Below are 23,186 nucleotides of genomic sequence, written 5' to 3'. Positions count from 1 at the left end.
TAAGCCTTTCTCTCCTCATCTGTAAAAGAGGCAGAATGACAGCATCTCAGAGGGTGACTGTGAAGTGGGGCAATCTGGAAAAGCACTTGTCACAGGGTCTGGCACAGGACAGGGCTGAACTAGAGACTCAATGCTTAATAAGTATATCAGTTATATATCCTGTAAACATTCATGGAGATTATTTAAAACTTTTTAGGGATTAGGGATGAGTCTTTCAAACACTGAGTATCTAGTTCAAGGCTGTCCAGTAGAAGTTTCTGTGATGTTGGAAATACCCTATACCTACGCTGTGCAACACAAAAACCACTAGCCACTGGGCATTTAAAAGGAGGTTTGTGGTACTGGGGAACCAAAGCTTTTGTTTGATTTAATTTTAATTCATTTAAATTTAGGCAGCCTCACATGGCTAGTGATTACTGCACTGGAGAGTGCAGCGGTGGTTCCTTAGTCTTTGTGTCATAAAGGTAAGAATGTCCTTCCTTTTCCCATAAAATAAAAAGAAGCTGGTAACCAAAGAACTCATATGCATACATGCATAGCCCATGGACACAGACTATAGTATGGTGAAGGCCTGGGGTAGGGTGGGGGCTGGGTGGAGGGGGAAGTGAGGGGAATATAGGGGACATCTGTAATACTGTCAACAATTAAAAATAAACTTAAAGAAAAAAAAAGAAGCTGGTTAGGTGAGACCAGGCTGCTGTGGCAGCCAGTTAGCGAGGATTCGGAATAGACCTGGATACTAACATGGACAAGCACAGTACATGCATTTGATCAGACTAACCTCACATGTTAGCAGAGGGGGCTGTTTTTAAACTTGAGCCTCTTGGCTTGTCACCTGCAGTCAGGAGTAATCTCTCCCCCTTGGCTGGGAAAACACTCCTGGTAACTAAGGCTAAGCTGCTTGACAAGCCCTGGAGGTTGGAGGTGTTTAGCAGCCCTGAAGCTGGTGAGGTTCAGGATTGGCCCTGTTGCCTTTCCTCGGGGAAGACACCTGTCACATCCTGCCTCATCTTTCCCTTGCGTGCTTGTCACTAATTTGCTATCCGAGCTACTTTAGATTTGTTGGCTGCCTCGTTAGGCTCAAGATGATCATTATATTCAGATGCTCAGCATCTTCCCTTGGCCGTTGCTCCAAAGCTTGAGAGTTCTGCAGACTGGCCAGGCAGGAGCTCTGGAATCCATCCATTGTGGAAATTGCAAAGGGATCTGGCATCTCATGAGGGAAGGAAGTAGAGGCTCTGCAAGGCTCAATCCAGACCCCAAAGCCTGGCAAATATTAGGCACCTATTATGGACCAAGCTCTACCAGAGAGAAAAAAAATCACCATAAAAGCTAATTTCTTGCCCTTATGTAACTTAACATTGGGGGTTGAAGTAGGTTGGGGAAATGTATGACAGATGCACACAAACTGCAATATCTTGTTCTTCACAGAGTGGTCCACGGACCAGCCGCATCACCCTACCTGGGAGCTTGTTAGAAATGAAGCATCTCAGGCCCCACCCCAGACTTAATGAACAGAATCTGCATTTTACGAGATCCCAAGGGGTTGAAGTGCACACTGATGTTTGAGAAGCCCTGCTATAGTGTGCATCCAGGTTATAAGCACCACAACAGTGAGAATCGTAATGGCCATTATCTATAAAGAGTCTAATGTGTGCTTGATTTTAAGTGAGATACACACACACACACGCACACACACATATCTAAGAGCTTCATAACAGCTCTCTGAAGTTGATACTATGGCATCTCCTATTTTACAGATATAAGAAAACCAAAGCTCAGAATGGTTAAATAACTTGTTCAAGGTCACACAGCTAATAAAAGTTAGAACCAAGATATTAACTCAGGCTCCAGAATAAAAAATACCCAGAGATACAATTCATGTGCTGTGAAGATCCTTAACATTACTTAAAAAGCTTCCAAATAGCCTTTTCCTACTAAGTAGCAGTTTGAATTAATTGCCTCATCTGTAGATGAAGACACTTCTACTTCACAAAGTTGATGTAAGGATTAAATTAAGTTCTGTAAATGAAGTGCCTCCATAGTACATGATGCATAGTAGGTGCTCATCAAATGACCATTACCTTCCTTTAGGCACCCTTATGCTGCTGTTAAGGGATAGCTTACGATCCTGCCCCCCATGGCATATATTCTGTTGCCTTAGCGTAGAACTCCCTTCCCTAAAGCCATCCAGCATTCATCTGATGTTTTTGATACAGACCTGCCCATTTGTGAAGTCGCATAACCTTGCTGCATCTCAGTTTCCTCATCTGTAAAATGGGGAGAGGTAAGGCTAGCTCCTACCCCAAGGGGTATTGTGACGATTGAATGAGTTAATACACATAAAGGGTGTAGAGCAGGGCCCGCCACATACTAAGTGTCAATCAAAATCTCATAATATCTAAGAAGAGGTCAACCTAGATTAAGGGAGTAAATCATAATTCTTGCCATTTATGGATTAACAGCTCTGTGTCGGTGACTGTGTATGGTTCTTACAGAAGTTAGTTCACTAGTCACTAAAATTACTCCATGAAGTAGGATTATTATTTCTTGTTTATAGATGAGGAAACTGAGGCCTGGGGCAAGGGAACAGTAGAGCTAGTACCAAGCTGGGGGCTGCCTGAGTTGACCTCGGCAACATGGCGTTCTGGGCGAAGGGCCAGAGCACGTAGGTTTCAGACCCAGCTCTGTTCAGTTCCACAAGCATTTATTGAGCACATACTATATGCTATGTGCTGAGCCAGGCCCTGGACACTTAGTGCATCCCGAGGTAGTAGAAATGGGTTCTTGGAGGAGGTGATGCTTAAAATGAGTCTTGAAGGATGAAATGACAGAGGAAGTCATGGAGCAGAAGGGAGACAGTATTCCAGGAAGAGGGCAAAGCATGTGCAAGAGACCCACTTCAAATGTGCTTATGACTTCAGACAAATCCCCTCATCCAACTAGGCTCCAGTTTCATCATCTCTGACATAAAGCACATTCAGCATGCCTATTCCCAGGTCTCTCATGATGTTAAATCTCATGTTTGGTAATGGACAAGTCCATTCAAAAACCATGCTTCCTAAGGTTATTCAGTGACAGAGACCAACTACATGTATTTGTTTTGTGAAACAACCAAAACATTATATATTCGCAAAAAACTAAGATTGGAAGGAAATGCCCCTATATGGCCTCAGGGCTTATTTCTGGATGCAGAGACTACGGGTGATCTAAAATTTCTTCTTTATTATTTTTTTGTACTTACCACATTTTGCTTAATAAGTATATTAGTTATATATCCTGTAAACATTCATGAAGATTATTTAAAACTTTTTAGGGATTAGGGATGAGTCTTTCAAACATTATTATTTCTTTAAAACCATAGTCCATCAATAGCAAAACAGCCAGTGAGTACAAACACAGACCAAGATCTGATTCCAAGAGTTCAAACACTAGTTTTGCAACTTTAGCTACATGACCTTGGGTAAGTTAATCAAAAAAAAAAAAAAAAGGTTCTACTTCACCTCATGTAAAATACTCTAATTTTATGTTTTAATTCAATTCTAGCTCATTTTTTTAAAATGCAGGTCACAACCCACAACATCAGGGGTCAGCAAATTTTTCTGGAAAGAGCCAAGTAGTATTTTCAGCTTTGTGGGCCATTTGATCTCTGTCACAACTAAATCAAAAGTGCAAAAGCAGCCATAAACAATGTGCAAACAAATGAGTGTGGCTATGTTCCAATAAAACTTTATAAAAACAGGCAGTGGGCCAGATTTGGCCTGTGGGGTATAGTTTGCCAGTCTCTGCACTGCACTGATTTAATGGCCCATTAATGAGCTATAACCTACAGTTTGAAAACTATTGGGATTAGAGTTTGTTTTTACTCTTTGCCAGAAGAAATAAATTGCAGCAAGCAATGCTCAAGTTACAAATGAATCATGTTTTAAAACATAATTCTAATTATGTTAGAATTCAACATAATTCCTGCCCCCCCTTAGAACCATTTATATGATGGTTGGGATGCCAGGCCAGCCCACAGAAGCCCACATGTAGCCCTACATAAAAAGGTGTAATATATGGTCCTTTCATTCTATCATGTCCCCATTCATCAACTGTGAATTTCTCCAGGACCCACTCGCACTGCGCTGGGCATTTGGGGGGACTTTTGTGACAGATGTGATCACTGCCTTTAGGAAGATGAGGAAGTAGAATTCTTCCCCTGGGAATAGGCTTCTGCATCCCTGCTTAGGATGCCAGGAACAGCTATTGAGGTCCCCAGGGTGTTAGCCCAAGGAGTCCTTATGTTGGGGAGTATTTTGGTTCTCAAATGTGGTATATAGCCAATCAGTTATGAGACGTGTGGCCAACAATGGTTAAAAGTACTAAACTGTGCAAACGATACACTTGTGTGTTATTTATTTAAATAAGTAAAGTAGATGAGTGTAGTGAAACTTTGTCAACTTTTTTGGCTGCCCAGAACCACTAATGACCTTACTATGTTTGGAATATTTCCCATATGATTAATCCATTGCTCAACACGGTAGAAATTCACCTTCCTAGACTCCCTTACAGCTACAGTGCAGACATGTGATCTGGGCTCCACTGATTTGGAAGCAAGTGGTGTGACACAGGTGGAACATGGAGCTAACAAGGGTGGTAGCAGACACATTCAGCTTTCAGAGATAATGGTGACAGATGTCTGTTGGGAATGTACAATGCTCAGTGCCAGTGGTGTGAGGTCAAGTGTCTGTGTCTAGCCCTAGAGGCTGTGAGGTCTCTGCTGGATGGGTTGCAAGTTGGGCACTGTTCCAGCTTGTGTAGCCTCAAAGCCTGGTTCTATGGCTTCAATGCCCACCAGAAGTCTTAAGCGCTACTAAACATTTAGATTCATGGGACTACCATAGGACACACTTGGCCCAGCAGGACAATATCAGATGTTCCTTTTAGTGGAAATCCTAATAACAATTCACCCAGCCATCCCAGAGCTATCTTCTGTTTAGGTGACACTCAGGTGCAAGGAAGTGAGATCCATTTGGGTCGTTGTGAAAACCTCCCTAGTTTATGAACCCCACTATCTCTTGTAACGACTCTGTAAAAATAGCTTCCAAGGTCTCTGCACTAACATTGCCAGTTATAAAAGTCAATGAATTCAAAGCAGCCCAAAGCTCTGGATATTTATGAAGTATTTATAGGACTACCAAAACCAGATCTAATTTACCAATCTAGGGTCATTCTGACCATAAGCAATGTTGCTTAGTAACACATTTAAAACTGAAATTTTTAGCATGTTTCCAGAGGAACAGAGTTAGAGAATTAATCCAAGGTCAAATTCTCGTGAAGAAGGAAAAAGAGTCTGGTGGGTTAACTTTTACAACTAAGCATTCCTATTAGTAGTGCTGCTTGTATCAAGGATACCCCCATTCATTTGGAGTCTGATACATTCCTTAATGGGAAAGAATGGAGAAGAGTTATATCTAGAAAGCTGGAAATTTTGCATAACTCTGGATATGTCCATTGGAGTATGTTAAAATTGAATATCACTTGTCACATAGCCATGGATTAAAAAGCATTAAGAACTGATGTGTCTGGGGTGATCTTTCAATAGGGTGAATGTCTTGGAAGAAATATAGGGTGTCCCAAAAAGTGTATGCAAACTTTAACAGCTGATAACTCACTTAATTTTCACTCCTTTTCAGGTTTAACTGATTTCAAATAATGGGTGAAGCCAGACTAAGCTTTGAACAAAGAAAATTTATCCTAAAGTGCTACTAGACTTTTTTTTAATGAGGATACATAAAAGATAAAGTTTACAGTATAAAGCCAGCAACAGTCAACGAATTGAGGGCACACAAATACCAAACAAAACGATTCTTGATGTTTGTGATTTCATTGCTTGTATTATCAGCAGGGCCTGGATCATAACTGTCATCAGTTTGAAAACAGACACTGACAAAAAAAATTATTCATTTCTGTAGATTCTTTTAAATTTTGAAAATGAACTGTATGCTAATAAACACTGACTTTATAATCATTCAAAGTGTGTATACATTTTTGGGGGACACCCTGTATTTGGGTACTATTAACTTCTAATGTCAGTTGTGTTTGCTTTATTAACTCTAGCTCTTTAAGTGTCAATTCTTCCATTTGTTAAGACTATCTTGTTTCTCCCATTAGTTTTCCTCAAATAGTTGGTAGTTGATGGTATACCTGTTTGTTGTTGAGATTCCCCTGGCAGATAGTCTGCCACATCTGTTTGTACAGTTCTTGCAAAAGGACTGAGAGCTGCCACTGCCTAGGTATAAATTCTGGTTTGTTTTTAGTGAGATTGGGGGAGAGTAAAACTACCTAACTGTCTAGTCTTCAAGGTGAATCTGATCACTGTTTCTCTCAGGCATTACCAGCTACCTCAGGCAACAAAATAGTGTTATATACCCTACTATTTTTTTATTTTGTGGCAACAAATTACTGAAGTCATCCATAGCCAAGCACATCTAGAAATCACCGATATTTCCAGTAATGATAGAGGGGAAGAAAATCTCAACATAGATTTCTGATGATTCCATTTAAAAACAGCAGCCTCACATGGCCTCTACGATCAAAATTAAGGTCTTTACACTTATCACTATTAATTGGAAAATAAATATCGCCCAATCATAATCTTACAAAATTTACGGTGTGTTTTTTTTTAATACAAATATCTGAGGGACCTGAAAGATTTCAGAAGCTCAAAACATAGTAGCCAAAGTTCTGGAAAAATTTAAATTACAGCAATTTCACGGTGGCACTGAGTTTCTTCAAAATCCCACAGTGAAAAATGAAGCATCCAAAACAAACGCAGCGGCTCTAAAGCTGAGCCCACATGACAGAGCAAAACGGGGCCTGTGGGCCTCGCTCCAAATGCTCCGGCCAAGAAAGGCTCTTCTGACGAGTAGAAATGGTTTCAGGCACAACACAATCCGTATTTCAGTCTACAGATATTTCTCAGGCTTTCTGCTGGGCATGAACAAAAGCACACTCATGTTCAGCCTCGTTCCTGGTAGAACCTTTAGGCTGGTGGAAAACCATATGAGCACCATGGCCCTATCTTTCTTTGCCAGAATAGAAATAAAGAGTCAAGGAAATCTTGTTTGATCTGGGGGAGTAAAGGAGACAGAAGGAGAGGAAAGCAACTCCCAATTCGAGTCCTACCTCCCACTGGCAATTTCCTATTGATGGAGGTTTTGGGATGGAGTTGGTGTAAACATTTGACTGAAACAGTTAGAGGCCCTCTCTTCTCTGAAGGAAACGTGTGTTTTCAGATGCTAAACACCAGTGCCTATCTCATTGGGCAACGGGAAGAAACAGCTTTTGTCTTGAAGGAATCACACACAGGCTTCTGTAGGGACATGATAATAGTATTTTAGAACAACAATAAAAAAAGAGCATAATCTCTACTTTTGGGAGGCAGGGAGGAGGGGCGGTCCCTTTGTACCAGGCATGGCACTGGATGTCTCAGCTATAATATCTAATTCATTGTTGACGCCAGTCCAGTCCCACGAGGCTGAAGAAAAGAGAGGTTAAATGACCTGCTCAAGGCCTCAGAGCTAGAAGGTCATTAAAGAGGTTAAATGACCTGCTCAAGGTCTCAGAGCTAGAACTCATTAAAGAGGTTAAGTGACCTGCTCAAGGTCTCAGAGCTAGAAGGTCATTAAAGAGGTAAATGACCTGCTCAAGTCCTCAGAGCTAGAAGAAGCAGAGCTGGGACCCAAACTCAGAGGCTGACCTGACTCCTACATCTATACTTTGTCCAAAGTGAACAGAACTCAAAAAGTGACAAGTTCCACTTTGTGTTTTGTGTTGTTGCCTGAAAATTCAACCAAAAGCAATGGAAAGTCCAAGATAAGTGACTCCAACAAATACGGGGACATGTTCTCTTTACTCTGCCCTTCCTTGCAGCTCATTCTCTTTAAATCTTGTCCCAGAAAGTTTGGAATCCTGAGGTGGTCTTCCTAGAATGGAGCTCAGAGGAGGCGATGTGTGGCTGGAGATGGAGGGGGGTTGTCATTTGCTTAGAGGTGGGGGTTGAAGACGACATGAGGGAGTGAGTCAGAGAAAATGTGCTGTTGCACAGGCACTGGCTGGGGGTGGGGACTGCAGACCTAGGTTCCCCACAGGCCAATGGTTTCCATTCTCTCAGCTCTCAGGATTCACACTCACAGAAAGCGGAGTCTTGTTGTGTCTAACTGAGGTTATTTCTGCCCAGGGACCATGGACATTTTGCCATCTCTCATCTTGGGCATGTTTGGCACACGAAAATAGGCACAGGGTACCCACCGATTTGGCCTGGATAGCGGGAGACCTGAGTAATATCTTGATTAAGTTAACTCCAGACTAGACTGAAATATTAATGCTAACTTGGGATTCTTTAAAAAAAGGCAACTTCTGTCTAGCCCAGGCTCCATTTTCTTCCCATAACTGAAAGCCAAGAGACGTGGTTTTGTGAAGGAGCCCAATTTTGAGCCCTAATCCATCCTGGCAGGAACAGAGCATCCAATGAAAATTTCAAAACAACTTGGAAACATTTAACAGAGAAAGGAAAATTGCACTGAGCCCAAAAGGGATTTGTTTAGCTATATGCAGATAGTACCTACAACAATAAAAAGTGAACACTTATTTATTGAGCACTTACTATGTGCTGGGCACTATTCAATTCATCTAATCTTCAAACAGCCCTATGAAGGAATTACATACTCTTAGTAGCCCTACTATACAGGTGAAGAAACTGAGGCACAGAGACATTAAGGCCCTTTCCCAAGGCCCCCAGCTTCTAACTGGAAGAACCTGGGTTTAAACCCAAAAGTCTGGGGCACAGAGCCTGCTCTCTTAACCGCTGTTCTGATCACAGGGGTCACTACAGTAGTTGCAGTAAAGAGGCTTGTGCGGAGGAGGGGCCTGATTTGTGAGACATCATGGGAGATGAGCTCTGTGGATGTGCTCCCAGAGGCAGAGGGGATGCCTCCTCTCCTGGGGGTGTTTCTGACACCCTGCCTCTGGGGGAATGGAGCCATCTTCAGAGAACCCTGGGGTTTTCTAGATACAAGGGAACCCAGGAACCACTTGGTGTAGATACTGGTTTACAGACAGGGAGACTGAGGCACAGGGAAGCAGAAGGATGGTGCCAAGGAGCAGCAGAAGCCGGGTCAGAGGGAGCTTCCTCTTCCAGGAAGCTCTCCTTTCTTTCTCTCCTGTTTTTCTTTTCCTGTGAGGATTCTGCTTCCCCCAGCAAGCCAGACTCTCACCCACCTGCATGGCCCAGTCTGGATGAGCAGATATTTATGGTCCAACCCGCCTGCCCCTGTGAGGTTCCAGGCAGCTAGGATGAAACGAAGACCCAAGGAGCTGGCATCCCCCAAAGCTGCCTTCACAAGGAAGCCACTGTGCACCACCGAGGCCCACATCCTTCCAGAATTTGCAGACCCACTCTTCTGATCCAGGCCATTTTCTACCTGGAACTGGACCAGCCCTATGAAATCCCATTTCCAAGACTCCACCAGGGTCTCAGGTACCTTCTCAGGGCACATGGTTCCCATCTGGACCCTTCCAGTGAATTTCTGGGAGCTGGGCAATTCTGAGCCCAGCATCCCTCCCCTTCCCACCTCTGCACCTCAATGGAGGCAGTACCCACCCTCCCACCAAAAGGTGGCGTTGGCCGGAAAGGAGCACCTCTCTTTGGCAAGGGGAAGGCAAGTCTTACCTTTCCACCTGGAGGTTGACTTTGGAAGGTTCCACGTTGGGATTTTCCCACTCCATTTGCGGGCAGTGCATGAAATAGCAAAGGGTGTACAGGGCCTCAGGCTCCCAGTAGAGCGCCCCTTGCTTGTGGTGCAGGGGAGTCCCGTTGCCATGGTGCTTGGCATTGAGGGGCTGCAGGTGATGCATTGCTCGGGACACCAGGTCACCTGTAGACAGAAGTAAGATTTCAGATCCTTTAGGCAGTAAAGACTTGCAGAAAAGATATGCCTGAAATTCTTTGAGAAATCCCATTTTATAGACAATGAAACTGAGACTCAAGGTCACAAGATTAGTTAAGAGGCAGAGAAGGATTTCAACCTGTGTATGTCTAAGCCTCATGCCTGTGCTCTTCACCCCACCAGACCAAGTCCTTTTTTGCTGAGACAGCCCAATGCAGCCCTGTCCAGCTCCAAGTCTGTCTTAAGGATATTTGGCATTTTGTAGCCAAGGTGTTAACAAATGCTCTATACCCTGATTCAGTAATTCCACTTCTGGGACTCTGTCCCAAAGTTGGAATCCAAAATGCAGCAAAATCTTCATGCACAAGGATTTTCACCCAAACCTTATTTACAGGGTCCAAAATTTGACAAAGAAACAAATGTTTAAAAATGAGAGTGTGGTTAAATAAACTCTGGTACATCTACATGATAAAATCATAAACTTAAGCAGTCATTAAAAATGTTTACATAGAGGTGCAATGCCATAAAAAAAAAATCCTTACGTTAAAATGGTAAGTGGGGAAAAAAGTGAAATTCAAAATTGCATACAGTGTGATTAGGATTATGTTATTAAAAACTATGTACTGAGTAAATATTAGGAAAAAAAAATCGAAATGTTGACCAAGGATTTGCCTGCCTAACAGGATTGTGGGTAATATTCCTTTATATTCACCTTTTCTGTAGTTTCTGAGATTTGAATTATGGAATGTGCTACTTGGTATTATCAGAATAATAAGCGTACTGAAGTGGTGTGTTTACTTCCTTACACCTTCCGTCTAGGGTCAACTTGGAGTGTACTCACCTTTCCATCTGTTTTTCTTGAGATTTCCCATAAAAAAAAGCTCAAAATAAGAAAAATCAAAAGGGAGCAGAGAAGAGAAAAGGGTCCGTGTTTCAGGCCCTGCAGCACCCCTCCATTCCCCAAGACACCAGGAAACCTTTGCTTCGGGTGGGCCAACCACCTCCTCTGAGCATCATTCAGCTTGCCCTGCCCTTCCAGGTTCCCTGCTTCATTCTTCCAACTACTGAAGACCTTCAAGGCTGTGATCAAGTACCTCTTCTTCCATGCAGCCCTCCAGAACGCCCCATCAGAATCAACCTCCCCTTCCCCTGTGTGCCTGCAATACCCGCAAATAGTCTAGCACATTAGTGGTTTAATTCCGTCATGTTTCCCAGTGAATTGTCCACACATCTACTGACTTCAAGGGCAGAGAACAAGACCCATTCCTCGTCCTGCTCCTGAAGAAGCAGGGTAGTATAGTGGTTAGGAAGGTGCTCTCTGGACCCAGACTGGCCTCATCACTACCATCACCACCAGCATCATTTCCATCAACATCATCATCACCACTGTCACCACCACCATCCCCATCACAGTCATCAGCAGCCTAGTCCCTGGGTCAGAGGCCCCAAGAATGTCTCTGTGCAGGGCTGGCCATGGGAGAGGAAACTGGCACAGGCCTTGCCCAGTCACTAGCTCCACTCTGCACCCTGCTTCATGTATGTGCTCTCTGCTGCTTCCCCTGCCAGCTTCGTGAACGCAAATCATAAATCACTTGTAACTAGCTGCCCGGAATTTGGGCAGCAGGAGTTCAGCTCTAGGAACCTCCTTGAGGATCCACGTATAACAAGTTTTCCCAAACATCAGCCATTCGGGAATCACCATCGTGACTTCTCTCCTATCTGTGTGCCACAGGTACAATTTATTTACTTAATATTTTTCTTTAAATTGGCTCATTCTTTCCCGCAAATAAATTCATTTGAAAAGGAAACCTCATATCAGTGCCATAAATGGAAAGCCAATATTTTTCTAGTAGTCATAAAAAATTCATAGCAATTAAAAATTAAAAGCGTTTTCTGGATCACCTACGACCCTTTCCTGTGCCGCTGTTTTGGGAAACGCTGCTCTCATCGGCCAGACGCGGGCTATCAGCGCATCTCAGCGGCTCTGACTGAGCCGTCCTCGGCGCGCCCGATGTGACTGCCTGGGCCAAAGGGCCACCGTTCCAGAGACGGGCTCCTTCTGTCTAAGCCTGACCACAGGCAGCACCTCCACGTCCTCCCAGCTCTCCATTCCATCCAGGGGCGGCTACCACCTACTACAGTAGGTTTCAAAACCTGTCACAACCCTGGGACTGGAGGCGGCAGGACTCGCTAGGAAGAGCCCACCTCCTTGTCCAAGCATTGAGGGCTCTTTTGTTCTGTTTTGTTTTTTCCCGGTGGCACACTGGAAAGCCAACCCAGAAACCCTTTTTACACATGGCTGTAAATTAATGGCTCCTTTGTGATTGCTTCATTGACCGGGAGCAACAAGTTCACAGTTAACTGTGAAAAGGCAACAGGAAGAGGCAATTTTAATGAAACCCTCAGTTTCTCCCCTTAAACATCAGAAAGCAATTACTTTAATCAATGACTGTCCAATGGTCAGTTAATTGGGAGCTTGGGGGCAAGACTGGGATGTCTGGCAGTAGGGTAAAGATCTCAGAGGACAAGATTATGGGATTGGATGGGACCAAACGCAGAGTCAAGTTGTTTCACAAGTGAGAAGGCCCAGGGCCTCTGCTTTCCCCTGGGCTCAGCTGGGAGACTGGGCGGGCCCGTTCCCCCAGACCAACGACCCCCTTCACGGAGGGGACCTGGACCGCCCGCCAGACTCTAAGTCAGCTGTGAAGTTCAGCACCTCGCCTTGCAAATTTCCTAGGGCTTCTGGTTAAAGAATCACCAGCCTGTGTCAGTTTGGGGACCTTTGTGGTATCCTGATTTAGCTTCTCACTCAAATATTTTAGACACACAGAGGTTCAGTTCTAGTTCTCTTGAGTTCAAAATTCAGTTCAAATGCGTATTTAATATTTTACTGAAGTTTCACGAAGAGTTCCCCTCACCTGTAACATTTTCTTCAGCTTTTTTTTTTTTTACAGACTAGTTCACTGTGGGTCATTCATTTACTCATTTGACATTCAACAGTTATTCCCAAGTTATGGGCAATGTGTCAGAAAGCAAAGCTGAACTGGACACAGCATAGCAGAGGAAAAAAAGAAAAAACTGGGTTTGAATCATGACTGCATTGGGCCAGGCATTTATCCTTCCAAGTCTCAGTTTTCTTATCTGCGAAATGGGAACAATAATACCTTTAACATATTTAAAGCACTTGGAGCACAGTAGGGGCTCCAGCAATAGTGGATGCATTTTCATCCCAAGCCATAGCAGGCTGGGAAAGACGGCTCTGGCATCACCATGGAGTAAGGCAGGTCTGGGTTTAATATGCTGCTCTGAGGATGGTCGGAGGCAGGGGGTATAAGCAGGAGCCTCTGCCTGCAGGGGTGGACCCCCATCTAGGAGCCTGGGGACGAACCTTTGTGACTTTCCACATGTCCAATTTAGTTTCCAGGGAAGCGGCCCCAGTGCATCCTGCAGAGCCGAGTGCAGATCTTCAGCTGGGAGGAACAGAGACCCGACCACCACCCTGATCTCACGGAGGGCTCTCGTGTCCCCTGTGACATGGACAAACAGCTGCTGGGGGAGTCGTCTCGTGGCGAGCGGGAAGCTCTGCCTTGAGACCTGGATTCGATCCCCAGCCCTTCGGCTCACAGGCACAGCTCACCCTCTCCCCACCCCATTCCCACACCCAGGCGCACAGTAGGGGTGACACTGGAGATGATTCGTACAGATTTCTCGCCGCTCCCTAGTTCAAGGCACTGTTAAGAAGCTCATGGTCAGGGGCTCTGCCCTCCGACCTGGACAGCCTGATTCAAGAAGAGCAGGGACGGCTGGGAACAAACTCTCTCCACCTTCCTCTGATGGAAAAACAGCGGTTTCTAGAACGCGCACTGGCGGAGTAACCTTTGAATATGAAGAACAGCTCTGTGCACACAGAGAGAGCACGGCTGTATTGATTCAGAGCACAGTGCAAGCCAGTCTAAATTACAGTCAGACCAGGGAAGAAGGCAATTTTATTATCCTCGGTCGCCCACGTGGCTTATCAACGTGCTTCCTCGCGTATGTTCTAGGGGACAGGCTTAATGAATGTACAAAACCCATTGGTAATTAGCAGCACCCATCTTTGTGCCAACAATTCATATGCGAAAGTCAACATTCACCACAATGACAGCATTTAATTTGCAGAGCAAATTGTCCTTAAAAACAATTTATGCGGCAAGCTGCTCCCGCAGACTGCCTGCTTAGGTGAAGTGCAGAGTTTTTAGCAAATCCTCTCTTCTCAGAGGGCCCGGGAATTAAGCAGGGCCACAGCCCAGGTGCTGGACACAGTGCGAGGGGCCATTACGATATGATATCCCAGGACAAACCTTTCAGATTGCAGGGACAGAGTGTGTGGGCCAGTGGAGTGGCGGCCTTTTCCCAGGTTATGCCCAAGCAGACTGACCCAGCACTGTAGCCAGCTTCTGCGTTTCCAGGGTCCCGGGCATGTCTTGGCATTTGTTCTTGGAGGGATGCTTCCCCAGGGGAGGTGCTCGGACCCTCTATATCTGAATCCCCGGGGAGCTGTTAAAAGGCAGACATTCCCTCACCCCGTCCAATTGTTGCAGATGTCTCAGAATATCTCCTGCACATCACCACCTCAAAATAATGAGGTCATAGAGCTGCCGCTAGATCTTGCTAATGTGCCAGTAAAACAGCAAAGGATGACTACACCACAATTTAGATGAAAATTTTAGTGTAATTGGCTTCTTTTGTAAACTTAGGCACTTCATTTTACGCATTTAGAAATATTGAGGCAGGGTTCACAGACTTCACCAGATTGCCAAAGGGTTCCATGGTACCCAAAACTTGAAGAAAATCTGCATGACTGACTGGTAACTGGGAGCCCCTGTGACTGCAGGCATCTCATGACTTTGCGGGTTTGATGAGAATGAAAATGCAGTTTCCAAGTTCAGGTGCCAGACAAGTAGCTTTAGTGACAGTAAGGACCCCCTACGGCTTGAATCAGCTACTACTTTGCTTCCAGAGGTGCCGCGTGCTAAAGGGAGGCTGCCTGCCTGTCCTGGGCGCACAGGGAGTTCCCACGGGAAGGCGTGCACGTTGCTTTCTGGATCCAGGAGCCTGCAATAGGTCAGGATTTTCTGGACTCTCGCACCAACTCATTCTTTAACATAAACCAAGTGTTTCTGAGATCAACCCTCTAGTCCCATCAGGAACTAATACACAGCTAAGTCATTTGACAATCAACGGCATCATAAGAAAATAAGGTTTTACTTTCCTCTGGTTGGCTGGGCTCAGAGAGCACAACCCTAAATTAGGGGTGCGCAAGTGTGACATGCCATTGCTCAAACTGTGGCCCCCCACCTTGACAATTCCTCCCTTCTCTCTACCTCTCTCTCTGTCTCTCTCCCTCTTCCTCAACCCCTCTTCCTATTACCTGAGGACCTACTATGTGCCAGGCAGTATTCTTGGTGCTGGGGTTACATCAATGAACAGAACAGACATCTCTACTCTCTACGAGACTATATTGCAGCAGGGAGAGATAGACAATGTAAAAAATAACTGAGTAAAATATAGGGTGTGACAAAGAGAAGGGAAGTGAGTGCTCATGGTTCTCAGGTTTGGGGGGAATGAAAATGTTCTAAAACTGATTGTGGTTATGGTTGCACAGCTCAAGAAATATACCAGAAATCATTGAGTTATGTACTTTAAATAGGCAATTTGTATTTCAATTATATCTCAGTGAAGCTGTTATTAAAAAACAACAAAACAAAATATAGAGAATGCCATAGGAAAACTGCTAGGAGAAAGGTAAGGCAGTAAAGGGGGCTAAACATCCTCAGGGGGTCCTAATTTTGTCTTTACCCCAGATTTGAGAGAGAGAGAGAGAGAGAGAGAGAGAGAGATATGAGAAGCACTGATGCAAGAGAGAAACATTGATTGCCTCCTGTTGGTGCCCTAACTGGGGACTGAACTTGTAACCCAGGTATGTGCTCTGACTGGGAATCGAACCAGCCATGCCCTGGCGTACGGGATGACGCTCCGACCAACTGAGCCACCCAACCAGGTCAGGGGGTCATAGTTTTCAATAGGGTGGTCAGGGAAAGCCTCACTGAGAAGGTCACATTTGAGTGAGACTTGAAGGTAATGAGGGAGCAAGCCATGTGCATATCTGGAGAAGAGTGGTCCAGGAAGAGGGAACAGTAAGCACAAAGGTCCTGAGGTTGGCCTGCTGTGTTCGAGGAACAATGAGGAGTCAGGGTGACTGAGGCCAGTAGGCCATAGGGGAGAGTGAAGAAGGTGTCTGAGTGATATGGGTGGGGGGCCTGCAAACAATTCTGAGAACTTTGTTTTTTTCCCTCTGGGTCAGATGGGGAACTGGTGGAGGATTCTGAGTAAAGCAGAGAAGTGATCCGATATATGCTTTAAAGGAAACCCACTGTGACAATCACGTGAACAGCAACCATTTATAGAACACCTACTGTGTGCCAGGCACGTGGCAAACTCCTTTATGGGCATTAGCTCATCAAATCGCTGTAGATAACTCTAAGTGAGGGACTATTATTTCTCTTTTATAGGAAACTGAGGCTCAGAAAAGGTTAGAAACTTGACTTACATCAGTGGCAGGGCCAGGGAACTGACCAGGTCTGCCTGACTCCAGAGCCCTCGCCTTCCCCGCGGCCATCCTGGCACTGTTTTGTGCACATGGCAGGGGTTCAATAAAAGACGCCATCTGGCAGGTTACAGAGCACTTCCCTGCGGGCAGGGGCACCCTGGGAACAGAGAGGGCGGGAGAACCGGCATCCACTTACTCAGTTCTGCGATGCTGCCCACGCGGGTGGCCAGCAGGGACTGCTCGATGGTCCTCAGCTCCGACTGGCTGAACATGGGCAGGTCTCCCGGCTTGTTTGACCGCTGCGGGTCTCTGTGCAGATTCAGGCTGTCTGGCAGGCACAGCACTCCTGCAGTCAGAGGGAGAGGGAACCAAAGGAAAACAGATGGTTACTTTTCAGCTAACCAGAGAAAGGGCGTCCAACCTTGCACAGCCTTGAACAGCCCCAGAGCTGGCACCACAAACTGACGTGATGACCAAGGCTCTGGACCCCCTTCAGAAATGATGTCTAACTATTTTAAAAGGTTTCCTCAACGTCCTGACCTGCTGATTTTAACAAACACATGCGCATTTGCGTGCACATTTCCAAAGGACACAAAACAGAGCAGGAGCTTCTCTGTTCAGAGATGCCTCAAGAGAAGCCGGTGGTCACTGCCCCCATCTCCATCCAGAGCAGCTGCTGTCCCTGTGTGAACTGGAGGAAGAGCCTCTGCGGCTGTCACTTCTGAGGACTCACTTTATTTGCCCAACAAAGTTAACTCCGGGTGGCTGAGCTTTTACCTGTTGACAAGGCTCACTTTCTCTGTAGACCTCAATGTCAGTAGGCAGAGTCCTCATGGACTTTTGAACCTGTATGGTGAATACGCATGGAAAGCCCTGGAATCCAAGTCTTCTCTCCCCTTCCTTTGCATTCCATGACCACTTAGTGGGAACCTCAGCACCTGCTCTGGTAGGTTAGTCAGAAGTATTCACTGGTCCCGTCACCGCCCCACCCTGGAAGCACAGGCAAAGTGTGCTTCCTCGCTCCTTGGCTTTGGGCTTGACTACTCACTCTGGCCAAAGATATGCCCATGAACACGATGGAACTAAAAGCCTGCAAAGCACCTGTGCAGTTGAACTTGCTCTCTTGTGCCTCTGCCATCACCATGAGAAAAACATGCCCTGGCTAGCCCGCTGGTCTAAGGAGGGTGAGCGACACACAGAGCAAATCCAGTCCCAGCCTGAAGCTTAGCGCTGCCCCACAAAAACAAATGCTAATTTGGTATGTCGTTGAGATAGTGGGACTGTTTGTTACTCAGCATCAGGATGGTGATAACGAACAGATACACCTAACCAAGTGCCAATCACTGAAGATACCACGAACAAGGCAGGCACGGTGCTGCGTTAGGGGCCGCGGACACAGTGATGGACAGAATACACACACTCCCTGTCCTCAGTAGGCTCACAGTCTAAGCAGAGGAGATAGCTGCTACCCACGCAATACAAAGCCACATGCTAAACGCCCTGTGGTAGGAGAAAGTGAGGAAGGAAGGCATGTCTTAGCAGGGACCTGAGAGGGTAGCTGTCAGTAAGTAGGAAGCACACATTGAGTACCTACTGTGTTCCCACCCCTGCTAGGTGCTTTGAATTTATAAGAGAAGCAGAAGACGTGTTCCAGTAGTTTATGAACTAACTGAAGAGACAAGACTGGAAATGACAAAATAATTTAGGAACAATAGGACAGTATCAATATGCGGGGGCTGCATTATCTCCGACCACTGGCGGGGCAAGGGGAAACAGACAGAATGCAAAGGTCAGTGGTTCAAGTCCACTCCTCACTGTGCTTGAACCTCAAAAGCTCAGCGAATGAAGGCTCCTCCTTTGACGATGGGCCCATGTGAGGTGGCGCCTGTCACCTCTTCTGGCCAGTGCCGCCTAATTAGTGGCTCCGGCCATAGGGAGCTGGCAACTTGTTCCTGAAGGTTTCACCTTCACACCTAATTGGCTGATACAACAGGGAAGGTAACCCCAGGAGGCTTTTTCGGATGAATGATAAATAAATGGATGCGCGATGCGAATGAGGATTCCATTTCCAAGTTCCTATCGCCAGGAAACTGGTCAAGGAAGTTTCTTCCTACGTTTGTTCTTCAATCATTGTTTCTCAAACATTTTTTGACTGTGACTCAGAATAGGAATGTACTTTATGTCACGGCCCAGGACACCCACCACCACCACCACTACTACACACACATACACTTTTCATGTTTTCCATGAAAAAAAACCTTCATGGAAAATACTGACCCTTACTACTGTCGCATGATGCACTCTCAATTTTTTTCCTTTTTATTTCTATTTTATTAATAAATAAAAAGATGCTGTCTGTAGCACCAAAAGGGGTTTCGTGACCCACTGATGGGCCGTGATAGGCAGTTTGAAAAACTCTGCGGACTGTGCTAGGACACGGCTTGGCATTAGCGGGACAGCGCACATTCGCCGGTTCCTGGACCCCGCCTGGTGCCGTGCGGGCTCCGCAGGCGACGTGGAGATGACCGAGAGGGGATCCCTGCACTCCAGCAGCCCTCAGCTTTTCAGGGAAGACAAGACCTTCACAGAAATCCCCATCATCCAAGGCTGGCCTCCTGCCCGTCCCCTGTCACCGAATGGTTGAGTCATCCTTGTTGACTGGGGACACCCTGAGTCACCCTTGCTTCCCTCCTGTTTGTTCACCAGCCTAGACACTTGGTTGGAGGCCAAGGAGATGTTGCCATGGCAACAGTGTCGGGCCACTTCCTCATCTGATGCCCCTGATGTCCCTGGCTCTTGTTCAGAGATTTACTGCCCTGGAGAGCTCACTGCAGATGGCACCAGATGATCATGGCCCAGTGTGACAAGGGACCCAAGTTTCCTGGGGATGAGACCCTCCTCGTGAGGGAATGGGTTCGTGGTCAGGGGCTTCAGGGCAAAGGAGACCCGAGAGTGAGCCCTGAGCGTTGGGAGGGGGAAGTTACCTAATTAACAGGGCCCTGACGTGTTGGCAGGACTGCTCTCTTGGTATCTGCATGACGTACAGCAAGTTCTCACCCCAGCCCTGCACCTGAAATGTTGCTTCACACGTTGGTTGAAGCATCAGCAAATAGGATGTGGAGTGTGGGACCCAAAGTTTCAGACCTGTTTCTGTCACTGCCCACCTACGCTTAACCTTGGGCAGGTCACAGGGCCACTCCGGACCTCATCTCCTCTTCTGTAAAATGGAAGTGACAGTAATGGCCTTGCCTCCCTCATGGGGTTGCCGGGGGTAGGGGGTACAATGAGATAACGTATAGCCAAGTATTTTGCATGCGCTGAGCAAACAGTAGGCGCTCAGCAAATGTTAGCTGAGATGACATCAGCTAATGTGTACAAGCCCCGCTCTGGGCTACCTTAGGCTTCATCATAAGAATGAAGAATTTCCCTCGGGATTATTCCTCCTCCTTTACGAGAATATGAAATTTAAATGTGAAAACATAATTACTCAAAGAAGCTTTGAAAGCTAGCTGACTGAGATTTGAAAAACCTAAATTGAACTATTATGCAAAGATAAAGATTAAATACCAGGGCCCTGGCTGGGTAGCTCAGTTGGTTAGAGCATTGTCCAGATGCTCCAAGCTTGTGGGTTCGAGCTCTGGTCAGGGCACACACAAGAAGCAACCAATGAATGCACAAATAAGTGAAATGACAAATCTGCTTCTCTCTCTCTCAAATTAAAAAAAAAAAAAAAAAGAGTTAAAATAAAAGATTATATACCAGGATTTATTCCCTCCCTCCCTCCCTCCCTCCCTCCCTCCCTCCCTCCCTCCCTCCCATTTCTTCTGGAGGACTGTAATGGACTAGATACATAAACTAGAGGTTTGGTTTGGTTTGGTTTTATCTAAAAATCAGCCAGGTCAATAGAAAGGTCCTAGCCTCATATTTTAGTGTCAGACGCAAGCCTCAGTTTTGGACTCCTCATTAATTTCCATTATGGGAGCCGAAGACAGCCACAGCCTGGGGATTAAACTCAGGTTCAAACACATGCAGAATGAAGGTTCAACTATGATTCTGACTGGACCTAAAAAGATGATTTCTGTGGAGAGAAGGTGATCATCAGCCGTGGCCCATGATGAGACTGAAGGGGCCATGGTCTCCCTGGGATTCTATTACTGTGGAGTGGGCTGTGCATTTATCAAGGGGGAAGTTCATTCACATTCACAGTGGGGGCTGTGGGTCCTAACGAACGATGAATTAATGCCTCTGAGGTCCACATTCCCAGCCACGACCAGGTCTCTCTGCTCTGGGACTAACTGGCCGTAAGTGGGACAGAGAGGGCTGGGCATGACCATGGACCCGGACGGAGCTGAGCTCCAATCCTGCCTCAGTCCCTTGTGAAACCTGAACAAAGAACTTCGTAGATCCCCAGTCAGTTTCCATGTCTGCAAAGAGGGGTTAAACTATCTCCTTTGTCGGTTTACTGAGGTGATTAAACAGGATAATATGTTAAACCCTCTGGCCTATAGTAAGCGCCTGCTAAATACCCTGTACCCACAAATGGGCAACTCTGTTTATTTAACGTCTGGATTCAAACAGTCTTGAGGATCATCTTTCCAAAATCTTGTGCAACTGGAGACAGACAAGCTTTTGGTTAGATCACTCAGAACATAACATATGAGAGCCACTCCTCTGGGTGGGCCCCTGGGCCAACCACGTCTGGCATCTGTCTCTGATGGGGGCAATCAGGGTACCCTTCTCCTTTGCTAGATGCCTCGCTTCCCATATGCATAGGATGGCCCCTTGGCAAATATAACACTTGCCTTCCTTTCTTTCCTTTCAGCTTTTGGCTGTGTCTCTATCTATTATTGGACCTGGATGCTATTTACCCTCTGGGAGAAAACCAAATCATTCAGCCATCAGCACCATCCATTCTCCTCTCGCTGATGATGGTCACGAAGGAGGAAGAGACTGCACACATCTTGGCACCCTGGACACAGGCTTGGGCTGTGCCTTGTCTGTCTTTGACTTCAAGGGCAGTCTGCCTGCCAAGCTACACCTTGTTTTCTGCTAAGTTAGCCTCAGAATTAAAGTGGAGGGTCCTGGCAGCTGTCCCAGCTTTATGAAATGGGAGGGAAGCTGGGGTGCAGAGACCAGCCCTAGAGCAGGCACCAGGCGGGCCTGGCAGGTTCCGATCCCCGTCTTGCTGTCTCCCAGCTGAGTGGCACGGGGCTTGTGACTTGGCGCTCCTCTGAGCCTCTATTTCTCTCTCTATGAAATGCTTGATGCTATCTACCTCCTAGTGTGACCAGGAGGCCCTAATGGGATAATTTATATGGACAACCTGGCAGAGAAAAGGGGGCCAATAAATGTTTGCTAATAGTCCAAGTGAAGTTCTCTGGAGCTGAAGATTTAGGAATTCAATAATAGCACGATGCCAGAAGGCTCTTTGTTACTGTGAAATTTATTAAGAAACAAGATAGGAAGTTATCAGATTTTGTCCCTAATGTTTGCACAACTATTTGATTCTGCGAGACTTGACAGTGGGAAATGGATTCAGGCCTGACTCGGGGATCTCATGCATTCGTCTATGAGAGGCTGCTGTACAACAATTAGGATAAACTAAGACCATGGTTCATCCCCCCCGCCCCCAGAACAAATTATATTCAAAGGAAAAGTTCTTAGGAGTCTGAAACCAAATCATCAAAAGAAATAAGAGGCAGGAAACAAAAAAATGAAGAATTGTCAGAAACCAGTTTAACGACATGCCCACACCCGGAGCCCAGAGGACACAGAAGGAAGAGCGTGCTGACCTGAAACGAATGCGAGACACGATGGACCTTCAACCACAGACACTGAGCACCAGCCACGGACAACAGGACACATTCCTGCCCTCCAAGGCTCCCACGTGGCCGGAGAGACAGACCCACTGCCAACTGAAACACCGTGGGAGAAACGCTGGAGCGCAGGCGTGCGTGGGGTCCAGGTGGGGAGCACAGCAGGGGAGCCCAGGGGAGCCCAGGAGATTCAGAGACACCTCCCGGAGCTTACACTGCAGCTGGAAGAAGACCCCTTACAGCAGAGTTCAGAGCCCGAATGAAGGCTCAGGTTCCATCGGAGCTGAGCTACCTCCCAGCAACGTGGCCTTAGGCATGCCATTTAGCCTCCCTACAACGCAGCTTTCTTGCAGACAATACGGGAATGGCCACGCTATGATCCTCATAGGGCCGCTGGAAGATCAAACGGGTTAATATATGTCAATCTTGGCCCCTATAAATAGCTCATTAAATGATGTTGTTACTGAAGGGTATTCCAAGGAAGAACGCAGAAGGGACAGTGCAAGATGGGAGCAGACGGCAGACGGGGGAGAAGCTGGACTGGGCGGTGGGGTGAACCACGGGGAACCTCGGGCTTTGTTTGGGTCAAGAAGGATTTGGTCTTAACTGAACCTTCACGTAAATTTCCAGGTATTGCATCGCTCCATTCCCCCTTTTACAGCCAAAGTTCTAGGAAGAGCGGTGTCATCCACTGTTCCCATTTCTTCCTCCCTCCACTGTCTCTGTACCATGTTTTCTCCATTTTTACTGGGTGCCCAGCAAGTTCACGTTCATCCTTCAAGGCTCAACTGAAATGTCCTCAAACTCAAAGAAGCAAAAACAGCAGCCGGCTCTGTTCTGAGGAAGATC

At 46.2% G+C, this 23,186-nt stretch overlaps 1 protein-coding gene across 1 annotated transcript in view; it reads right to left on the bottom strand.

Moving 5' to 3' along the window:
* Nucleotides 1-23,186, bottom strand: part of ABTB3 (ankyrin repeat and BTB domain containing 3) — a 246,484-nt gene that overhangs the window by 79,996 nt on the left and 143,302 nt on the right. The window contains exons 2-3 of the mRNA XM_087814880.1: nucleotides 16,718-16,867; nucleotides 9,716-9,920 (exon numbers count right to left, since the gene is read on the bottom strand). Coding sequence (XP_087671006.1) covers nucleotides 9,716-9,920; nucleotides 16,718-16,867 — 355 coding nt within the window. The remainder of the gene's footprint in view (nucleotides 1-9,715; nucleotides 9,921-16,717; nucleotides 16,868-23,186) is intronic.

This window comes from Miniopterus natalensis, chromosome 2 (genome assembly GCF_054644295.1).
Source record: "Miniopterus natalensis isolate mMinNat1 chromosome 2, mMinNat1.hap1, whole genome shotgun sequence".
Classification (NCBI taxonomy): Eukaryota; Metazoa; Chordata; class Mammalia; order Chiroptera; family Miniopteridae; genus Miniopterus; species Miniopterus natalensis.
The sequence above is the reverse complement of the archived record's forward strand: the minus strand, read 5'-3'. Positions and strand labels throughout refer to the sequence as shown.